The following is a 22,774-nucleotide window of genomic DNA, read 5'->3' as shown; positions in this document are numbered from 1 at the left end:
TGTTATATCTAGCATCCATGAAAAGCAGTAATAGAGCAGATATATTAAACAAGTTGGTTAAAACTACTGTTAGCTACTGTTAGCTAACACGACCAATAGCTACAATTGGAGAACACTATCATTTGCTTCTGTCAGCTTATATTACTGTTAGCTACTGTTAGCTAGAGTTAGTAAAGACTAGCATTAGCTACTGTTAGTAAGTTAGCCACAGCTACAGGTGAAAAGGTGAAATTTAGGGCAGCTTAACAGTTATCCTAAACTTAGGGGAGTTAATTTAAGATTTTGGGAAGCTAGGATACATGTGTTATTGTACTTTTCCCATCTTAAATTAGGATAAGAACACTGATTTAGGAACTGTTAATCTGTAATGGCTTATTTCCTAAATCTGGTTCTAATTACCATTACCAAACAATGAATCTGCAAGCTAGAAAATTTCTGCTATATGACACTTGATGTTTTCATTAAAGTATGTAATGAGAATGATCACATGAAATTAATACAGTGAGAATAAACTCCATGAAAAATCCTTGTGAAACACAATCAAACCACCTGCAGACACGTCTTGACTGAGACTGAATCACAGAGTTAAACTCACCGTGTCTGAGACAGCAACGTTGACAAAACTCTCCAGGATTACAGGGCTGAGCTGGTCCATGATCTCTATCATTGGTTTGTCATCATCCTGCAGGTGTCGGAGCATAAAATCACACTCTTTAAACTCAAGCCCTCAAAATTTCCTGCATTCTGCAACTCCAATAAACTTGTCTCATTTTACCTCAGTCTGCCCGATGGTCATGAAGAGACTTCGTATCTCTTTGAGGATGGCGATGGCGAGTCTGCGGGTACTCAGCTGACAGGAGCAGAGCAGGACGAGCGCCAGTCCCTCCACAGCGTGCAGCACAGTGGAGTGAGGACCGCGCTCTGCAGGGATCTTCAGACTCGAGCTGGTCTGCAGCAGCTGTGACAAAAACATCACAATAAAACATTAAACAACGTGGTTAAAATGACAAATTAGTTCATCAGATTTCTATTTAGTTAGAACAAGTGTGACATAACAGACACAACGTGTACCTCTGCGGTGTGTACTTTGGCGGTGTCGTAGCTCTTCCCCGGGGCGGCCAGCGTCAGTTTCCACTGAGTGAGCAGCTGCAGCAGTAATTTGAGGGAGGTGTCCAACAGTCCCTGGTGAGTATCCTGGACCTCTCGTAACAGGAAGTTGGTGAATCCAAAGAGGACATCGTCACGCCAGTCAGAGAAATCCACCAGCAGACTTTGCAAGGAATTCTGAGCTATGAGTCGCAGCTCATCGTCCATGTGGATCGTCAATCTGACAGACAACACAAATAACAACAACAAAAATAAGCTCAACAGGGATCTTCTAACTAAAGGTCTTTCTAATTCCACTTTCTCTTAATTTATTTTATGCTGTTTTACATGATAAAATTTACTGTACTTCATCTGTTCATGAGTATGTGCAGTACTTCATTACTATATGTGTTAAACAATACAATAAATATAGTCAAAATATATAATAAACAATAAAAATACAAATAAATAATAATAAATGTACATCCATACAGAACATACAGAAAATTACAAAAACTAAAATTAAAAGTTACAAATAAATAAATAATAAATATGTTATATGAGGTCTGAAGTAGGGGTGTCGTGATACACCAGCAGTGACGGTGATATTTTAAAAAATGAAATAATGATATTGTGTTAATAATACACGTATTATAATAGCATGAAAATAATCCAGTGCCTCTTAAACACACTGTTTGCTCTTAAATAATGCTTGTCTACTTTAACACTCCCATCCAAACACATACACACCTTTTCTCTCTCCTTCATGTGTAATTTTTTATGCACTTTTGTACAGTTTCGTTTACAGACTCTCTCTCCACCTCCACACAATCGTATTTTGGGTGTAATTAATTTGCCAAAAAGAGACAAAAAACATGATGCATTTTGCAGTAATATCATTACTATGCATTCTTTTGGCCCAATAATCGTGTAGTGGAAATCTGATATTGTGACAGCCCTGGCCGGAAGATTGCCTGGTAAGCAGGGTTTGCCGATGTCTGCAAAACTGGCACATGACCACAGCGAAACATCACAATGAATGACAATATCATTGTTGTATTTCTGTTACATTCTTCAGCAATAAGGACAAAAATTACTGAAATAAATAAATAAATAAAACTGAAATAAATAAATAAATAAAATAAATAAATACAATACAAAAAATAAAATAATTAATTTGTTTGTGCCTAAATTCAAACACGTTTTCACTTGGCGGTTAGTTGTTTTTCCTTTAGTAAATCAGTTGCAAGGAGCTATGTGTGGGTAGCTGTCAGTGACATTGTTCTTGGCCCAACCCTCATGGCAGGCAGGATTTTTACAATCCAAAAATCCTATCTGTGTCTCATCTGTGAAACTCATCTGACATGCAGGAAAAAAAACCCACTGAGGCACTTTTTTAATTCAGACTGCTGCATAAAATAAGACAAGCTGTCACGCTTCCAGTTGCCATTAAAATAATCAAGTGTAGGAAAATAAACTGAAAAGAGCTGACAATAATGGTGTATTGTGTTATTTATGGATTAAAAGTGCATTTTTCATCAGACAAGGGATTTATCAAGTGCTAAGTAGACAGAGATTCATTATAGTCATTGATTCAGAGTCTTCAAACATTGAAAAATAGTCATAAAAATTTAAACTTCATATATTACATCATATTTTATGACATTATAGTGGGTTATACACAATAAAAAACAGGGTTGGACACAAACTGGGGCAGCAGGAAATTCAGGTTCTCACCCTGCACTGTACGCGTTTGTTTCTCCAAATAAACATTAATAACACTGGATGAGATCTCAGTTAATTACCTTGTCAAGCAGTCGTTGACAGTGCTTTGTCAACCTTATGAAGGGGTTTTCCCCACAGAGGCGACTCACCGTGAGAGCAGGTCTATGAGCTCTGGCTTGGACATCCCGTCAGGCAGGATGCGAGGAATGGCAGCAACACACGTCCTGAACAAGTCGATCTTTGGCTTCCTTTCACCTCTGAAAAGATCACATTTTAAGGTTGATTACAAAAGATGTTTTCAACTGTCAGGTGCCAAACTGATCAAGCAGGCTGCTAAACTGTCATGCAGAGTTTATTAAGACTTAATGATGGGTCTGTGACCACATTTAACACTCCTCTGCTGAGTCACTCTGGAGTTTCGCCAAATTTGAATGTTTTTGACAGTGAGAATGACGAAGTGACGTGCGCACGTACGTGATCATGTCCTCCGGCTCCTTGTTCAACATCTGAGCGTTAGTCATCATCATGCAGCGGCCCACCTCCTTGTCCAGGTGTCTCAGGATGTTGTCAATAGCCTTCCTCACATGGAAATAATACTGAGACATCCCTGGAGAAAATGATAATTAAAAATATCACTGTTACTGTTACTTGCCTTATATTTTCAAAGCAGGCTCGTTATTTTAGCTTTAAGATATTCGTGTATCTATCAGTGCATATCAAAGGTAACAGATGCTATGAGATGAAATCACTGTAAAATACTTAATAAAAAGAAAACGACATAACAAGACAAAAAATGCCATAAAAGACGTAACAAGACAAAAACAAATGTGAAAGAAGACATGAGATGAAAACAATGCAACAAGATGAAAATGGTGTAACAAGATGAAAAAAATGCAACGAGGCCTGAAAGACATAAGACGAAAAAAACATAAAAAGATTTAAATGATCTGAAAGACTTAAGATGAAAACAACATAACAAGATGAAAACAATGTAAAAAAAACGTAACCAACATAAAGGATTTGACAATATGAAAATAACATAACAAGAACAATGCAACAAGATGTAATAAAATAAAAATGATGCAACAAAACAAAATCAACATAAAAAGATGTAATTGATGTCAAGGACTTAATAAGATGAAAACAATATAACAAAAAAATAATATAACATGGCATAAACGACATAACAAGACAAACAAAATAACAAGATGCAACTGAGAAACAAGACAAAACAACCAAAGACATGAATAATGTAACAAGATGAAAGTGACGTAACAAGACGCAAGAAGACACAAACAATGTAACAATATGAAATGTGAGAAGACAAAAGAAACAAAACAACATAACAAGACGTAAACTACGCAAAGGACTTAACAAGACAAAAGCAACATAACACGTAATCAGTGTAACGAGACAAAAATGGCCTAACAAGATGAAGACGCAAACAGCGTAACAAGACAAAAGTGACCTAAGGCATAAGGGGACACGGGATTTAATGATGTGAAAATGATGCATAAAGACGTAAGAAGAAAATGGCATAAAACACGTAACAAGACAAAGCCAACAGAGAGGGAGACTCGATGGTGGAGAAAAAGGTGAGGTTCAGTTGTCTTTGCAGGAACAGCTGGTAGAAATGTTCTTCAGAGGACAACTTTGAACTTTTATACTTCTACTTGAGTAAATATGTATTCTTTTGCCACATCTGGTGATTTCTGACATCCCAAACCACTGTCTGTCTGTCTTACTCACCGATGACTTTGGCCTCATCATCCGTCAGCGTTTTGCTCAGGTACGTCTTCTTCACTCGGAGTGTGTGCCCAGAAGGTAAAGTGCAACCAGTGTTAGGCATGGGGGGCTCGCCGTCCTTCTGCTGCAGTTTATCAGCTATGACCAGGAATGCTCTCAGACCGATATTCATCCTCTGCACAGAGAGCACACTTAATGTTCAGCTGTTTGTTATCAATTTACAACATTGCATTATTACTCCTTATTACTCCTGCTGGGAAACTGACCCTGAAAGTCTATCAGAAAATCAATTGTACCAGCAGTTACTACAGTTACTGGAAGTTACTGAGCAACAGTAAGTTATTATTGGCATACTTTCAATAGTTTTCTAGAAATATATGATTTAAAGGTCCAGTGTGTAAGATTTAGATGGATCTATTTGCAGAATATGGCAAAAATGCCAATATATAAAGCATATATATAAAGGCTGTATTTATTAGTGTACGATCACCATAAAATGAGATTTTTCATGTGTTTTTGTTACCTTAGAATGAGCTCTTTATATCTACAGAGGCTATGGGTCCTCTTCTATGCAGGACGTCACGTTGCAAAGTCATGTTTCAACAAGGGTTAGGCAACTGGATGACTATTTTGGCTATCCGAGAATGGCAAGTTCATCGCTGTTTGTTTTATTTTGCAGATTTAATGGTCTGCAGAGTGAGAGGCACTGCTCTAAGATGCACTTTAATTCAGCAGCACAGTTTACAGTCTGAGCCAGAGGATGAGTGAGAGACCAGTAGAGCCAAAGTGTTTTCACACCTAACTCAGTTTATTTAGACGTTGTTTTGACCAAACACAATGATGCCAACTGCACTTTTCAATTTTTTTTAGTTTTTCGAATTCCAGATGTTTTTTTTTATTTTGCTTAATGAAAAAAGAGAATACTGATGTAAAAATCATTCCCTCTAATAACTGCAAATAAATTCCAACTATAATATCAGTCAAAATAATCAGAATGAGATATTTTTTCAAAACTGTTCAGCCCGAATTGACACTATGTGAGTTTATTTTGTTTACTGAATGTAGCAAACACACATAGCAAACATAATGCAGCAAATCTGCTCCCAGCTGAGACCCAAGGACAGGAAGAGGTGTGTAGGGGGAGTGGCGCATACTTTAATGTATCGGCAATAGCTGGTTGATTAGCTGATGGCGGCTAGTTGTAAAATTTTAACATTTCACCCAGCCCAAGTTTCTATAGTAGTCCAGAACTGACAACACAAAAACTGGCTCTACATGTGGCCTTTCATGTTTTTCATGAGTTTTATGGCCACTCTAGCTTCTCCTACATGCTTGGAAGGGGAGGGTGAGGCAAGGTGTTATTCAATCTTCAAGCTCACTGCTAGATGCGACTAAATCCTACACACTGGTCCTTGTTGTTGAATTCGTACCTCTGGATTAAGACTAAAGGCTTTTGCGGGTTTTCCAACACAAAGAAGGTCAAAGATAATCTCTTTCATGGCAAAATCAAGTCGTTCCTGCGATGAAACAAGAAGAGAAAATGTGATGTCAGGAATGTCAGGAGATACTGAATCATCTTACTAGTTTCAATGAGATAATACATACTTGGAATCACGCAACATTTGTGTATTCTTATCTTAACTTTCTCTTACATTATGTCACATTGAAATATACAGTACATTAGTGAACATCTTAGGTTTGAATAATAGCAGACTAATGCTATTTGCACATGAGTCTTATAAAAGGACTGGGAAATTGTGTTCATAAGAGAAAATTCCAAATACTAGAAAATTTGTAAATGTCTTATTTGTAATTTCTTTTGCATGAGGCACACTGGTTTTATCTGAGAGTTGCATTTAATATAATTTTTGTAACTCCTCTATAGTGCATTATAGCGTATCATTGCTTTTACCTGTGCAATAAACTGGATGATTTTGACGAAGATGTTGAGAGGCATGTCTCTTGGTACTACACTGCGGGATCCTTTGGGGAAAAGTGTTGTTACGATGGTGCTGAGACGACTGCGGACACAGAGACAAGACACTGTTACGAGGACACCTCTGACAAGCCTTTAAAGCTTTAAAAGGTTGTGTAAAATTACACAGAAAACTGTATCGAATTGTTTCGTACGATGCTCTCACTGCATGACAGGAGGTTTATTTTTAGGCAAAGTTTATTTTGGGCCTAATTAACAAGTTTAAAGAGTCCGGCTTGACCCGTTTGTGATTTCTCGTGTGGGCTCAGGCTCATAATAACTGTCTGTAAGTTGCTGATAAACTTGTGGGCCACCAGCACTGACAGTCCAGTGTCGACATGACCCCAGGCCTGCAGAGCATTCCTCTTTATACAAAGGCCAATAAAATCAGAAACAAGGACGGAGGGTTTGTTGTAAAACCGCTGGTTAAATTAACCTCTGTGGTCTGTCCTTAAACCCAGAGATATTTTCACAAGTATTTTTAGTACCAACAATAAGATGACTCAGCCCACAGCCATCATCAGGTTCTCACAGTTCTCATAGTACTGATACATATAAAAAAAAAAAAACATACTCATTGAGAAACTCTTATTCATGACAACTGGAAATATCTGAGAGGAAAAAAATGCAAATGCAGTCCATATATTTACCTCTTTGGCTGGCTCACCAAATTATGTAAAATAATGTAATACAAGATATTTACCCCTGTGTTGCAGTGTTGCTCTCACACTTGATTCTGATCATGTAGACCCACAACAGTCGATACAGAGACTCCAACGCAACACGAGCCATTTTAGGGTCTCGACTCTGTAATGAAATTGCAAAAAACGAAAGTCAGTGGCAGAACCGGAACTTTGCAATGAATGGCACATGGGAAGTTAGCCTTCTGGTCTTTCTGGCAGAAAGCCTTTCTAACGTGTTTTGACCCAAACAGTGATCTTTTCCTTAACCTAACTAAATTGATATGTTATCCAAACTTAACCAAACTGTCACAGGAAACTAAAAACAATAATAACCCCACTCTAAAAGAAGACTTATGCGTAACACACTGTCTGGTTGTACAAGTGCGTCACAGCTACCTCACTGAACTCCTGTAGCATGTGGCGCCAAAACAGACAGCATTTCCACTGTGGTGCTGTTATTGACAGCCCTGTCTTTCTACAATGAGTTTGCATAACAGTTTTGAAGAAAAACTAATTTTTTATGCCTGTAACATAGTCTACTTATGTAGACAGTGAAACGCTAGTGAAAGGTGTCCTGTTGCTGGTATGATGTTGATAACAATCAACAGACCATTTTAACTGTGTATTTTTTCCCAAGAACTGCGTGCATCATGCGAATGAAGTAGATGAAACCCTAGTCTGACTCACTGGATGCACACTGCTGGTATAAGTCCTGCCACTGGTGGCTAGCTCCAAGCGGCATCGCAAAGTCTCCGTCTACAGTCCCTGGTAAAAAACAAAAAACCTAGGAGCTGCAACCTACACACTGAAAACAGCATATTAGCACCTGGGATGCTAATAGGACGAATGCACACAAGCTAACAGCTGTTACCAATGATGTAGTCATTTTAATGCCAGAGTTTGCCTCTCGATGTGCAAATGTTCCACCAAAATAAGTTCCCCCTCGACACTATTTTGTAGCACCGCTGGTTGTTGCATCCTGGGCTTAGCTCCACCCAAAGAAATGCAAACAAAGCAGGGTGTTCCCCTATAGCAGAACGTGCAAGTGTGGACCCACAACTTTCTCTAGCGCTGAGTGCTGTGGAGAGACGTCAGGCTATGCGAGACTAATGAAACCCTGAACCTCTTGATGAGGTGTGGCTGCAGCTGCGATTGAGTCGCACATCTCACGTGAGCTGTGTGGCTCCTCTAACCTGTTAATATGGGCGCTGAAATAACAAAAACCTACAGACTGGACAACCAGGCTGTAACCCATTCATCCACCACGATCTGCACCTCACTGTTTATACTCTTTATACCTCACTCAATAACAATGTAGACTAATATTCTTATTTTTGTATTTGACAGCTGTATCTGCCTTCATGTATCCAGATAGCTCTCAATCTCAAACAAAGACCAGCGCAGCCTGAATACAAAGCTGCTGGTTTCCAAGCGACAGTACCTTCAGATTTGAGAGGCAGTTGTTGAGGAAGACGTGCCATCTGTTGAGGAAGAACTGCTTCTGGCTGACACACAGCAGGCACGTCACCAGCGGGTAAAACGCCTGTGAAGAGAACAGACAGTGTTTAGATCTCTTGTTACAATAGCTTCAAACTCATTTAAAAATAGCATATAGTTTCCTCATCTAATATTTGAGGTTGTCCTCTGGTAATGGTGGATAATTTGAGGAATTACACATGTATCTCTGAACCGTATCTGCATAAGTGCAATTTAAGACGTAAACCGGTTTTCTTTTGAAGACATAATGAGGTTTTCTGCTTTTTGCTGATGACGCATTGCTCATAAAATATGGCTTTGAGCCGTAATCGCTGCTGCATCAGGGGAATGTAGAGTGTCTCTGAGAGCAAACTGCTGTTCCATAAGGGTTGTTGTCTCTTTATGTCACTGTGAACTGCTGTGGTGAAATGCTTTTTTGACACTTTATAGAGAGAAAAGGCAGTACAGTACAGTACATAAGCGTCTGTATGCTGCGCTGCTTTCATGCTCGTGTTTTATGCTTTGAAAAGGCGGCCTGTATTCACTCATAAATTATTTCTAGTGTGGACAATGACGCTGTGAGAGGACATTACACAAGAGTGACCTTGAGATGCTTGAGGATTCACAGAGACCACAGGCATCCAGGCGCTCTGAGCACGCAGCAGAGGGTGTCAGAGTGAAAACAGAGGTGTACAAAAACAAACAAGCGGTGTCAGTTTGTTTTCTGCTGGGTAACTAACCAAAGAGTGCTTCTTCCTGGAGGACAAGTCCAGGGTTGTGTCGTACAAGCTGTCCACAAAGTTCCTCAGGCAGGGTACGTTCACTTCATTCTTCACGGCCTAGGACAAAATCACACAGAAGTAAAGCTGTTTTTTAATACTGAAATTAAATATTGTGTAATGCATGCAAACACGAGCTGGAGGAGAAAACTTACTGCTGCAACAGGAACCAAAATTTCAACAAAGAGACCAGCCAAGGCGTGTTTAATGTCTTTGTCTTTGACTTCCAGGAAATAGTGTGCGCACTCCTGTAGAAAAGACAGTCGTGAATGGTTCAACAAGTACTTAAAAAGTTATAGAACCTTAAATCTACTATACATGTAGAGAGTGAAAAGATTTACTGAAGACAAACAAACTTGATACTGCACAGTCAAAACTGCAAGCCAAAGCTAATAAGACACACAGTCAGGGTCAAAGGGCAGCAAATCCTGAGAATGTCTTGTATAATTTCTACACACTGGTCAGGTTGAAATATGATGCTGGGGAACCTGCAAAAGCAATGTATCACTAGCATAAGTTAGCTAACTAGCTAGCTAATCTACAACAATTGTTCCCTAAGTAGTTATATCTGGCACCTTGCCAACAGCCCCATCATGTCTGCCGGGGGGTCTGGCGGGTGTCATGTGTTTGATTACCTGCATCCTGGTGAATTTTAATGCCTTAACGTGTGCTTTTTATGCATCAATTTCGGATATATATAGTCAATAAGAGTATTTGTAGCCATTAGGAAATAAACAGCGTAGCTAACTTTGTCTGAATCTCTGTAATCATGGCAACACTGACGCTCTGAGTGACCAAAAACGTGCCTGTCATGCTAGGCAATTGGGTCACACTTTTAAACATAAAAATCAAAAGACATCTAATGAATAAGTAAAGATAAGAGAATGTGAATGTATAGCTTAGCATACAGGGCTGTTTTGATACCGATACCAGTTTCAGAAAATGCCTAAAATGCTGGTATCAGCAAGTATGCAAATCTAATGCCAGCATCAGAGTTCGGGTATCGGAATCAGCATCAGGAAGGAAAAATGTCTTTGAGCAACTCATATAAAATACAGTATAATCAGTTTATACTGTTGTTGGTTTATGATTAGTACTGTTGCAGGTTTATGATAATTATTTAGGACCCACTTGACAGGAGTCAATTGTTGTACCTGCATGAACTGAAAAGAGGCTTCAAAGTCCTCGACAGGATACATCTTAATGCGGAAGAACTTGACCCCCATGATGAGGCTGATGGTACTCTGGACCACATATGGACTCTGCTCCTTCTGCCGCAGCTCCTTCAGCTCAGTCATAAACTTCTTCTTCACAGCGGGAAACCTGAGAGAACGAAAAAAGAAAATGAAATGAGATTCTATATAAAGACGTGCCTGCATAACTCAGTCAGACAAATCCCAAATCAGCACTTCCACAAAAAACTTCCTCGACTCAGAGTCGTGACGCTGAGAGAATACAGTGACAATATTCAGGGAGCTTGCTTCCCAAAAATATCACCCCTCATCTTACCCTGAAAATACAGACTGTGAGTCTGTGTGCCAAGATGAGCTCCTCATCTAACACCTGATCCCCTGCCCAAATTGAACTAGAGATGGGATTCTTCAGCTGGTCTAAATTTAGAAGATAATTCATCATGGGAGCTCATATGAGCAGCTCTTAACCTCTTCGCTGGCAGCGAGTAGAAAACTCTGTCCACTGAATACAGCTGTTTCTGCAGCTCATGTGAGGACAAACTGCTTATTATTTCTACTGACAATGACTGAGAAACCACATTTAGGCTGGGTCAAACCAACAAGAACTACTTTTAATTATTAAACCCGATTAAATCATGGTTTAACTTCAAATTATGTTGCATAAAACTTTTAAATGATCTTAAAATTAAGAAAGATTAAATTTAAATCTCTCTTTACACCTCACTTTAGCTTACTGTACACCCAAATTAAATGCATTTCAGTTGCAGTAAACTAAACTCTCATTTACTCTCATGTGATTCAGTATTAACTTTAAACTTTCATTTGGTGAAGCTTAACTTTTAAAAGAGCTTCAGTTTTGAGATGGATTGAGAAAAATAATTCTCTGCTGAGCCATCAAGGTTAGGCTAACTAAGGCTAACTAGCTGTTAAGCTAACTCAACAGCTGGTTTGTGATTTTTTTTTTAGTTAGCTACTCTGATTTGCTTATACGTTATGAAGCACCAAGACCCCTCAGATCATCTGGAACAGGTTTACTCAGTGTTCCCAGGATCAGAACCAAACAAGGTGAAGCAGCCTTTAGTTTCTGTGCTCCCCACCTGTGGAACAAATTTCCAGAACACCTGAGGTCAGCTGAAACTGTCAGTTTATTTAAATCAGGTCTTAAAACATTACTGTTTACTGCAGCCTACCAGTGAAGTGGATACGTTACATATTTTTAGGATAATCTGTAGCTATTGTTTTTATATTTGTCCGCTGTCGCTTTTGTTTTATGTTTGCTTCTTTCTTTATATGCATTTCTGTAATGTTTTAAACTATTTATTGTCCTGCTTTTAGCTTTGTTTTTAATTATCTCAAATGCAATTTTAATGCTCTTTTATTGTTTCTAATTTAATGCATTTTCAAGTTCTGTAAAGCACCTTGAATTGCCTTGTGTATGAATGGTGCTATATAAATAAAATTGCCTTGCCTTGCCTTGCCTAGTAAACAATGCAATGTTTGGTTGTCTTTTTTGCTCGCGACCAAACAATGTAATGTAACTGTTTTAGCTAACTTGCTAGCAAAGAATGCAATGGCTGTTTACCTTTTTAGCTAGCTAGTAAACAGCGTAATGTTTTGTCAACTAACTAACTTTTTTAGCAACCAAGCAAAGAATATAATGTTTTGTTAACCTTTAAGCGAACAACAGAAGTTTTTTGTATTTTTTTTCTTAGTTTGCCAGCAAACAATGTAAGATTTTGTTAAATTTGTAACTAGCTAGCAAATGATGTAACGGTTTTTAGCTAGCTAGAAAACAATGTGACATTTTGTTAAGTCTGTAGCTAGTGAATGTTTCGTAAACTCACTAGCTAGCAAAAATTTAATATTTTGTTAATTTTTTACCTAGCTAGCACACAATGTAATATTTCATGAACGTTTTAGCTAGCTAGCCTAGTGCAATATTTTGTAGTTAAGGAGCACAGAGCAGCCAAGTGTTAATGGTTTTATCTCCTCCTTTACAGTCACTACGTCCAAACAGCACATGAATTTATTTTTTTATTTTATTTGTTTATTCTGGAAAGGAAGTATCTCCATATTGATTAAACTCTTATTTAATTTCTGCTTACATCAATAAACTTAGATTTAATAAACTAAGATTAGTTTTTTATAGTATGACAGAGCTCTGCTTAATTTTACATCTTTATTTAATAATTTTAACCCTATTTTTTTTTTGTTTTGCTAATCTCTGATTAGAACTAATCTTAGATTAAATTCATCTTTGTTGGTGCAACTCAGTCTTTAAAATGGCATCAGTCTCTCTGAAGCTACTCCAGATAAAACTATGAATTATATCTGAATAAAGTCAGTTTATAGAAACGATCTTAACCTCTTTGTTTCTTTCTTGACCTTGGAGAAAAGTAAAGATTGCTATAAAAAGCCTCTCAGAGAAGGAAATTAAGCAGAGTGCACTTTGGAGAGGAGGCATGCAGTGTGCTCACCAACCATATCTCTATTTTAAGGGTTTGCTCCTTGCTGCAATGATCTGAAAACTTCAAATAAACAGACATCAATTTCCAGTCCTAGTTTGGTGTGAAGGGGACCTGTCCAAAAGTGTGTCGTCCCTACAGTACGTTCCAGTCTCTTGAAGCGGGAGATGTTTAGCAGGAAGGCATTAGGAATGGTAACACACCATCACGATGTGGCATGACACCAAAACCCAGCGGAGCAGAAAGTGAAGACTTAACAGCCAGTGACGACAGATGGAAACCACAAAAACAGTAATATTCAATTATATAATCATAGCTGCGTGTTCCCTACTCACTTGGACTGGGCTAATACTCCTATGATTTCAGCATAGAGGTCTGCTACAGTGTGCATGTTGCCAGTGTTAGGACCATGATACCTGTGGGAAACACAACAGAACACAAAGAAAAACAAACCTTAAACTTAAAGAAAAAAGAGAAAGAAAAAAGGAACAGTGCAGGAGAAGAGAAGAGCTTACCCCTCTTTGTATCTAAAGTGCTTAAAGGCTAAGTTAATGACTTCATTGACCAGGCTGTCGAGGACTGGGTGGAGCGGCATCTAAATCGGGAGACATGTAAATAAATATTCAAAAACGTTCACAATAAGGTTATTTTTTCAGCAGCAGGAAATCATCACAGCTCTCCTTAAAGGGATAGTTTGGATTTTTTGAAGTGGGGTTGTATGACGTACTTATACAAAATCAGAGTTTTACCTACAGTAGATGGTGGTCAGCATGTCGCCCCAGTTTGGAGAAGTAGCAGAAGTACTGGTGTAGGAAGCTAAACAATGAGGACAGGCCAGCAGTAACAAATTTTACCACCTAAGAAAATCAGTATCAGTCAAACTGTATGCTATATTTGGAACATTTCCATTACTTTACCTCACCGTCAGACAGCCCTTTCTGACGGAAAACCGCCAAATACTGCTCTGTCCTGAGCAACTAGACTCCTGAAGCAAAATCGAAGAGCACAGAAGTTGCTGATCTTCCACTAACTCGACTGGTTAGTTTGTTTGTGTTATTGTGTGACTTTGCTGTTTTAAAGGATTAGTTCGGATTCGCCAAAGCAATGCTCTGTAATGAGTTGAGCAACTAGCACAAAGTTGTGTAACTGGTAAAAATAAATTTGTGGGCACGGGTAAAAATTAACTGCAGGCGGGCAGTGGGTAAGAACAATGATATAACACAAACAATACAATCATTAACTATTTATTTTCCTGGCAAAACCATAAATGAAAATGATTGTACAGTGCATTTGAGATTTAAATCTGTTAATAACATCAAGCCTAATCAGTGACCAAGATTTTTTTTTATTGCGAAACTCCACTGCGCAGGCTTTGACCCCACAGCCTGCCAAATAAATGGCATCACTGTCTGACCTGACAAAGGCAATAGCCAGTGGACAATACCAACTTGTGGACAATACATTGTCAAAATTTAGTGTGATCAGAGACTGTGATGCTGCTTGTAGAAAGTGCAAAAACTGATCAACTTTTGATAGTTGTTAAGCTAGGCAGGCTGTTGCTGAGGAAACACATCGACACCTGCAGGAGCACCGCCAAGTGAGAACACAAGTGAGTGACTGTGTATATACATGTATATATATATATACATATATACATATATACATATACATATACATATATATATATATACATATATACAAATATATATATATATACATATGTATATGGTTGCCCTGCAGGCGTGTGCAGGTTTGTAAAACTGGACCACTGCCAAAGTCACACCATTACAAAAAAAATGCTCCTTTTGCCAAAAGAGTCTGGTTGATCTGGAGGAAGCAACATTTGGTACAGGCAGTTTCCAATCAGAAAAGGCTGTCTGACGAAAAGGTAAAGCATTGAAAACATTTTATATATAGTGCACACTTAAACTCAGAGAATTTTTTAGGTGGCTAAAACACATTTTGCTACTAACCCTGTCTTTTAAGCCTCAATATTCAATACGTGGAACATTTGAGACTCTGTTTCAGGGGATCCCCTTCCTATACATCTGCGTCTCAGTCCTTTACCTCATCCCTTTTCCTGCTGTACTCTCTAAGAGAAGTAAAATGCACTGTGGTTGTGGTAATTTCCATGTTTTATACCTGTTAAAAATGTTTATAAGTTTGCTTTTCAGCTCACACTTATTGTATAATATGCAAACATATTCCTGTGTTATGTTATTTGTACTGGGGCTCCAGTAAAATGGTCATGATTGACTCTGTACCTCACACAACCCAACTTTAAAACATCCAAACTGTCCCTTTAAGTGAGATTCATATCATAAAATAACAAGATAAACTGGGGAGCTTTTGTGTGCAGAGGAGAGTTAAGTCGAGTCACCTGTTTCAAAACTTCTATAAGTACAAGAGAGAAGATGAAGTCAATGGCCAAATCCCTCCGTTCAAGTAGATAATCCCTCTGCTGCTCATCACTGTCAGAGAGAGAAAAAAACAAGAGCAACAGGTTTGCTTCAATCATACAGAACATGTGAGCTTTAACATTGTTTTTATTAACATTTTCTACAAGTGATACGTTATCGTTGCACACAGGAATCAGTTTAATGCTCCTCACTTTTTGGACTTGGTGTTGGCTCTGGGTCGGTACTCGTGCAGCTCCTCCTCGAGTCCGTTCTGCCTTTTGTACCAGTCGAACAGAGTGCGCAGGATGGAGGGGAGACAGTACTCAGCCAGGGAGCTCATGGAGCTTATCAGCTGCAAGAACAAAACATACATCGTGCAAATGCATGTTTGTGTTCAGCAGTTAACATACCAAAGTAACAGATAGCAATCAGTGTTTCCTTTGTTTATTTAAACAAAAAAATCAAACAGCACAAGAGGTTTCATTAACACTTCATCGTATTTTTTATGTTTGAACGAGTAGAACGATAGTGTAAGTAAAGTCCAGAGCTACATTAAGGAAGAGAGGTGAGATTGAAGGGGACTATGCAAAGAGACAAGGTGCCCATGGGTCCCTCCGTCTTGGGGGCAGGGGGAGGGTGACCAAGAGGAAGGAACGGGTGGGATGGGCTGGGCACACACACAGGAAGGGAGGAGAGTCTGGTCGGGCCGGGGGAACACAGCGAGCCCTTCATTCAGCACGAGGCTGGAGAAGAATCTGGGCTCTGTGCGGCTGCTGAATGGCCTCACGCAGCAGCACAAACACACCCCTGTGGCTGTGAAAGGGCCCTCTCTGCAGAGCCACAGACCTGCTGGACACACCTAGAGCAGAGCCGGTGCCAGCGCTCAAGGTAAACACTCCTGCCCTTGACTGCATCTGAAAGAGCTTTTTTGGGGATGTGAGCGGGCCTTTCACCCAGCAGCTCTTTTCATGTTACAGTGCATGGTACTGGAGCTGTATTCAAGACATGAACACTGCTCAGAGGGAGATGCAAAACAGTAAAATGTTTGTCTTTTATATAATCCCCTGCAGGTTATACTTTAAAACATGTCGGAATTAAAAATATAACCCGGAAACATCATCTCATCATTTTATTGAATGGTGCAATTAATACAGAGAGGCTGGGCTGCACCAACAAGAATTAATTGTTATATGCTATTAAATCATGAAATTAAATCATGGTTTGACTTTAAATTAAAGTTTGGTCGTTTTGAGCACAACATCTGGGTTCTAACAGTGCACTATGTTATGCTCTCAAACAGGAAGTATAAGTACAGAAGTACGCAAATTGAGACACAGCATATATAAATTTTATTAACTTTTTAGCTTGCTACCAAACAATGTAATGTTTTGTTTGTAAACAATGTAACATTTTAGCTAGCTTGCAAACAATGTAACATTTTGTAGTGAAAGAATACAGAGCAGCTTAAAGTTAATGTTTTTTACCTCCTCTTTCATAGTTATTAGATCTTTTTCTTAAAGGAGGAGAAATTACAACTTTTTTGCTGAGCCATCATGTATAGGTGAACTAGGCTAACTGAATTTTTAGCTAGCTAGCAAACAAAGTAACATTTTGGGAACTTTAACTAGCTAGCAAACAATTTAACTTTTTAGCTAACTAGCAAATTGTGTAACATTATGTTTACTTTTTAGCTACATATAAAAAAAAATTAACATTTTGTTATTTTTCTTGCCAACAAGCAACAAATGTAGCAATTTGTTAATTTCTTAGCTAACCATCAAACAATGTTACATTTTGTACTTTGTAGCTGGCTAGCAACCAACTTTTTAGGTAACTAGCAAACAGTGTAATGTTTTAGGCTTTTAGCTAGCTAGCAAATAAGGCAAAGTCTTTGTAGCTAACTAACAGTGTAACATGTTGTTAACTTTTTAGCTAGTGAGCCACCAATGTAACATTTTGGATTTAAAGAAGACAGAGCAGACAAAAGTTAATAGTTATTCCTCCTCCGTTTCCTAATCTGGATTAAATTTATATTATTTATATTATTATTTATAATTATTATTTATTATTATTATTTATAAATATATATTTATATTTATTTCAGATCAATCAATACATCATTTTTAACTAATCCCAATGTTACCAGCATGCCAGAACACTTACTTGGTCAAACTGAGGATCCTCTCCCCTCTGCAGTGATTTTGTTAATGGCTTTTCCTGAAAACACAAAAGAAAGGGGGAAGTCATTTAACAACTTTAGTAGGTTATCTCATGTGTACAAATTCAAACTGACAAAGTTCTCTGAAGTTTGCTCATAACTCCGTCTGTCCTGTCGGAAAAGAGTGTGTGGAGTATTTTTGAAACAGGGACTCATTACAGCTGAGCTAATGAGAGAGCCATCAATCAGTCTGACGCCAGGCAGGAGCAGGCAGGGTCAGATATTAGAGATGGGACATTCATGACAGCTCCCATTATTACACTCTTCTATCATCTAAGATAAAAAAAAAAACCTTCATAGAGAGATCTGAGTTGAACACAGTCCTCTCCTGCTGGAGGGACAGGCCTGTAGATCAGTCGTTCTCAACCTTTAGAGTAATGAACCTCCCCAAGAAAAATCAGGTTGGTGTTTGTGATGCACATTACGGGTACAGGATCCACATTATATTACTGATACAGGTGATGTAATGTAAAAAACATCCCCCTGTCTAAAATACAGCCCTCATTTCCCATCATACATAATAGACTGACTACTTTGTTAACTTGACAACAGATCAGACTGGCACATATGGGTACCAAAATGTCAGGCCACGTCCCCTTTTTGTAGATAATTTTAAGTGTTTTAAAATGACAGTTTTGACAAGTTTGTATGAATTAATGTCACTTTGTTTTATAGACCTGCCTAATAATTATTCTGTGACCCTGTCTGAACCTGAGTCCTCACGATATCTTGATAAATTAAGTTTATTCAGTCAGCGGTCATGCTCCTTCAGTCGTCTATCTTCCAAGTGGATCAATAAGCCGACACAGTGACCACACACTGATAATACTGAATTACCAGGTATTATTAGGCTTAATGTTGTCTGTAAATAACAAAATATATCAATAGACAACTGCTTATCATGGCTAGACTGAGATTTAATCAGAGACAACAGTCTGACCCTGCTGAGTTTTCCCCCAGAGGAGGTCATGGCCTTGTTGACTCGAGCTGGATGACGTGTTGTCTGATGTATTTTTATGTTCCAAAAAGTTAGAGTTTGTGTCTGATCGTAACTTGGTGATTGTCATTTTTGTGGTGGTTTATAGTTTTAACTTTTAGTGAGGTGGCTGTTGCATTTCTTGAGGCCAACTGAATTTTACATGTTTTTGAGGGCTTGTTCTTATGTTTGATGTCTTCGAGGGGCTGACGGCACTGAGAGCTGCTTTCTAGCTCTGATTCCATGCTGCTCGCCACAATGTGTTATTTTATTTAATTCTCCACAATCAATGGTGAACCCTGGAAATTGTCTTGCGACGCCCCTCGGGGCTCCTGATCCTGAACCACTGATGGTTTCTTGACTTTTTCATCATCGTCATGTTGACCAGTAGATTCTGAGGATGATGTGAAGCACAGTGGCTGTGCGAGATGCATGAACCATTACACACATTTTATTACAAATTCCTCCCACATTGGCGGCTGCACTCTACAACAAGTTGAATGACATCAACAGGACATTTTTTTACAAATAAGAGCAGGATTTGGAGCCTACGAAGGTGATTTTGATCAGAATAATTTCTGTTACTACAATAATTAATTTCTGGGACAAATGCTTATAATTTGGGACTGTCCTGAATTTTTCAGGATGTTTGGTCACCCTAGGCAGAATTTAATTATTTTCTTTATAACACTAATGCAGCAAAATTCAATAATGTAATGAAGCAAATGTTCTTAGTATAACTGTCAATTATCATACCCCAGTAGACTGTGTAACAGTAATCCTAATCACATTAAAATCGCTCCTGTACTGTAATGTTAATCGCAGAAATTAATTAACAAAGAATCATTAGTTTTATAATGTTATGAAGGTGCCTGTCACAGCCTCACACAGTGACACAGTATATGAAAACTAATAAGAACAAAGTGGACAAAGTTTTATGAAGTGGCTACACTGCTTCACTGAAGCACTTTAAACTTTATAAAGTGCTGTCTGGTTTCATTTGTGCACAATTAAAACTCACTGCCCCAACACTTAATCTGGAATCTTCTGTTAATATCAACAAATTAAAATTAAGATTAAAGGTTTCATTTTAGTTTTTAAAGATATTTAAAGCAGCTTTAGCAGGAGACGCTCCCTCACACAGCACTGGTCTGTTGTATTAAACTGATATTTAAAACACACACAGCATTAACAGGAGTACATTTATATTCACACGTAACCCAGAATTATCACCTAATCTGTCCTCACACACCTCGAAGCAGCTGCTGTCCTTTACCTTGTTCCCACTCTGCTCTGCCAGATAGAGGACGTCCCTCTGCTGTCTCGTTAGCCAGACAGCAAATCACAGCACATCACTTAGCTGATGATTAATCTAAAACAGCTAACTGTCTGATGCGTCTGACGCTGACATGGCGTGGGCCGATGGTGATGTTCGCTCTCTTTCTCTCTCTCTGTTGCAGCTGGAGCGCCAGCTAAGCCCCCACACTCTGATGAACCTTTTAGTTTTTGGACAAATGCTTTCACCTGAGGAACCCATCTGTGCTGGAATGACAGAAAAGTCGATGCCTCCTGCACAGTTGAGCTTTAAAGGATTTTATTTTACTGCCATTTTTTTTTTTGCAGGATGATATTCAATCATCTCACAGATTTACAGCTTTTGCCTCTGCTCTTAATTGACCTCCTTTTAAAAACTTTTCTTCTGTATTTGATTAATTAAGCTACAGTTCACTCAGCATGATAGATTCAATTAAATGAATTCACCTGACTGATGAGGATGAGCAGGAGGGACAAATTTAATGTCAATACCTACAGTGCAGCAGGGCTGAAACAAATGACTTAGCCAGCTCTCCACTGAGAGGAAAAACAAAGACAGACACGTCCTCCCTGCAGCTCTCTGGAGGCAGTTACACTGAAACACTGAGGGCTTCCACACTCTCCCTGTGGTAATTAACACTTCCCTGCAGACCGAGGCTTCCCATAAATCACACTCCCTAAAACTCACTGGAGACTTTCTGTCCAGAGCAGCCGAGACTAAACCGACTGTAAATCAGACCGGAACAACCAACAGAAAATTAGTGTAAAGAGTATCATGTCTGAACTGCTAAACCTGAGATCTGTCTTTTCAAAGTTAAAGAGCTTTATATGGGTGTCCATTTCTGCTAATGTCAAGTCATTATAATGACAGACTTGCTCAAAATAATGACTCATGTCAAAAAAATGGCCAAGTATCTCAAAATGATGACTTATTTTTATAAGGTAATGATTTATTAATGCAAAATGACTTATTATCTCAACATAATGACTTAGCATAGCAAAATAATGACTCATTTAAAAGTAATGATTAATGATCTCAAAATAATGACTTATTATGTCCAAATAATGACATATCTCAAAATAATAATGTAGTATTTCAAAATAATAACTTATAACCTCAAATAATGACTTATTATCTGAAGATAATGACTTACTATATCAAAATAATGATTTATTATCTTAAAATAATGACTTAGCATTCCAAAATAATGACTTATTATCTATAAATAAGGACTCATCTTAAAATAATGACAATTACAAAATAATGAGAAACCTTCTCAAAATAATTACTTAGTACAGCAAAATAATGATTATCCTAAAATGAATTAGTACTACAAAGTAATGAGAAAGATTCTGAAAATAATAACATATTGAAATAATGACTACGATTCTCATTACTCTGAGATACTAAATCATTGTTTTGATAAGGTTTGTCATTATAATAACTTACAGGATGTTTCTACAGAGGCTGCAGACATGGTGATTATTTCTGTTGAATGTATTTCAGTCGGGGACTCTGAGGTTGTTCCCAGTGATGTGGATCTGCTGGTCATTTTTAGCTGACTTTCACTTGTAAGATATTAATGTTGGTCTGGGAGCAGGTGGTGAGTGGTGCCCACATTAACACACAGTGTCTCTCTGCTGTCTGCCCAACTGTCTGTCAACAGAATTATTTATGACAGCTGCTGCTGCTGCTGCCTCCACCGATCGGCCTCAACCTCCACCGGACAAAAAGCCTCTCAGAGGTTTTATCGGCAGCTTTTACCTTCACCTCATTTTCCAGAAATGCTCATTAGTCACTATCCCAATATAAAGACAAGGGCAAGAAACAAGAGATAGAAAAGGGCAACGGTCAGGTCTGAAAAACAAATCATCACATACTGGGTGAACCACCAAAACCAAGATAAGATAAGATAAGCTGAGTAAAAAAGTCAAATAAAATAGCCAAACTAGTACTGGCATTGATCAATTAACTGATCAATGTTTGATCAATGTCAACCTTTTCGTCTATGAAAGGACAGATATTGGGGAAAAATGCCCATCATATTTTCTCAAAGTCAAAGGTGAATTCTTCATATGTGCTTGTTTTGTCCAGCCACCAGTCCAAACCCCAAATACATTGAGTTCACAGTGATATTAAACAGAGAAAAGCTGCAAATCTTCACCTTGGACTGACTGGAAAGAGCAAATATTTGGCATTTGGTACAATTAACTCAATGTCAAAATACTGGAAAATACTACTCAATTTGGTTTGCAAACAGAAGTCAATGCAAAGACATTCAGAGGAACATCATCAAAATTAAGAAAATACATAAATATATATGTATGAAAATGTACAGTAGATGTCATCATAATAAATTTGCTACATCTCCATTAGACTTCTGTTAAAGTATGTGAGCACCAACTCGACCTGCAGCTGGTTTAAGAACCCAACAGCTGAGAGAATAAATCATCTCAGAGAACAGTTTGATTTGGTCCTGCCAGGAAGAAGTGCATCTCCTCCCTGATGGCAGGAGTCAAAACTCAACATGACGAGGCTGACGAGGGCTTACACCATTCAAGGTGGTGCGAATGGTCTTTTGGCAAAGTTTAACAATAATTCCCAGCTTATTTTTGTTAACCATCCTGAGTAATTTTCTGTCAATCAACTGATCAATTAAGCCTAAGCCTTAAACTCTAGAAAATGTTCTGATTCAAAGCTTGAGGTTCATAATCTTTAATTATTTTTAACCTTTTTTT

The 22,774-nt window shown here is 38.3% G+C and overlaps 1 protein-coding gene across 9 annotated transcripts in view; it reads right to left on the bottom strand.

The window, feature by feature from the left end:
• Nucleotides 1-22,774, bottom strand: part of frya (furry homolog a (Drosophila)) — a 105,802-nt gene that overhangs the window by 46,177 nt on the left and 36,851 nt on the right. For all 9 annotated transcript variants that reach the window (XM_084718034.1, XM_084718026.1, XM_084718028.1 and 6 more), the window contains exons 3-20: nucleotides 17,691-17,744; nucleotides 15,740-15,879; nucleotides 15,509-15,599; nucleotides 13,644-13,723; nucleotides 13,464-13,544; nucleotides 10,625-10,793; nucleotides 9,626-9,718; nucleotides 9,432-9,530; nucleotides 8,657-8,758; nucleotides 7,236-7,339; nucleotides 6,470-6,578; nucleotides 5,988-6,074; nucleotides 4,561-4,732; nucleotides 3,286-3,418; nucleotides 2,961-3,068; nucleotides 1,072-1,327; nucleotides 776-958; nucleotides 596-682 (exon numbers count right to left, since the gene is read on the bottom strand). In XM_084718034.1, coding sequence (XP_084574160.1) covers nucleotides 596-682; nucleotides 776-958; nucleotides 1,072-1,327; nucleotides 2,961-3,068; nucleotides 3,286-3,418; nucleotides 4,561-4,732; nucleotides 5,988-6,074; nucleotides 6,470-6,578; nucleotides 7,236-7,339; nucleotides 8,657-8,758; nucleotides 9,432-9,530; nucleotides 9,626-9,718; nucleotides 10,625-10,793; nucleotides 13,464-13,544; nucleotides 13,644-13,723; nucleotides 15,509-15,599; nucleotides 15,740-15,879; nucleotides 17,691-17,744 — 2,148 coding nt within the window. The remainder of the gene's footprint in view (nucleotides 1-595; nucleotides 683-775; nucleotides 959-1,071; nucleotides 1,328-2,960; nucleotides 3,069-3,285; nucleotides 3,419-4,560; nucleotides 4,733-5,987; nucleotides 6,075-6,469; nucleotides 6,579-7,235; nucleotides 7,340-8,656; nucleotides 8,759-9,431; nucleotides 9,531-9,625; nucleotides 9,719-10,624; nucleotides 10,794-13,463; nucleotides 13,545-13,643; nucleotides 13,724-15,508; nucleotides 15,600-15,739; nucleotides 15,880-17,690; nucleotides 17,745-22,774) is intronic.

The sequence above is a fragment of the Lutjanus erythropterus genome, chromosome 4 (genome assembly GCF_056507025.1).
Source record: "Lutjanus erythropterus isolate fLutEry1 chromosome 4, fLutEry1.hap2, whole genome shotgun sequence".
Taxonomy (NCBI): domain Eukaryota; kingdom Metazoa; phylum Chordata; class Actinopteri; order Lutjaniformes; family Lutjanidae; genus Lutjanus; species Lutjanus erythropterus.
Note: the sequence above shows the minus strand (reverse complement) of the source record. Positions and strands in the feature narration are given on the sequence as shown.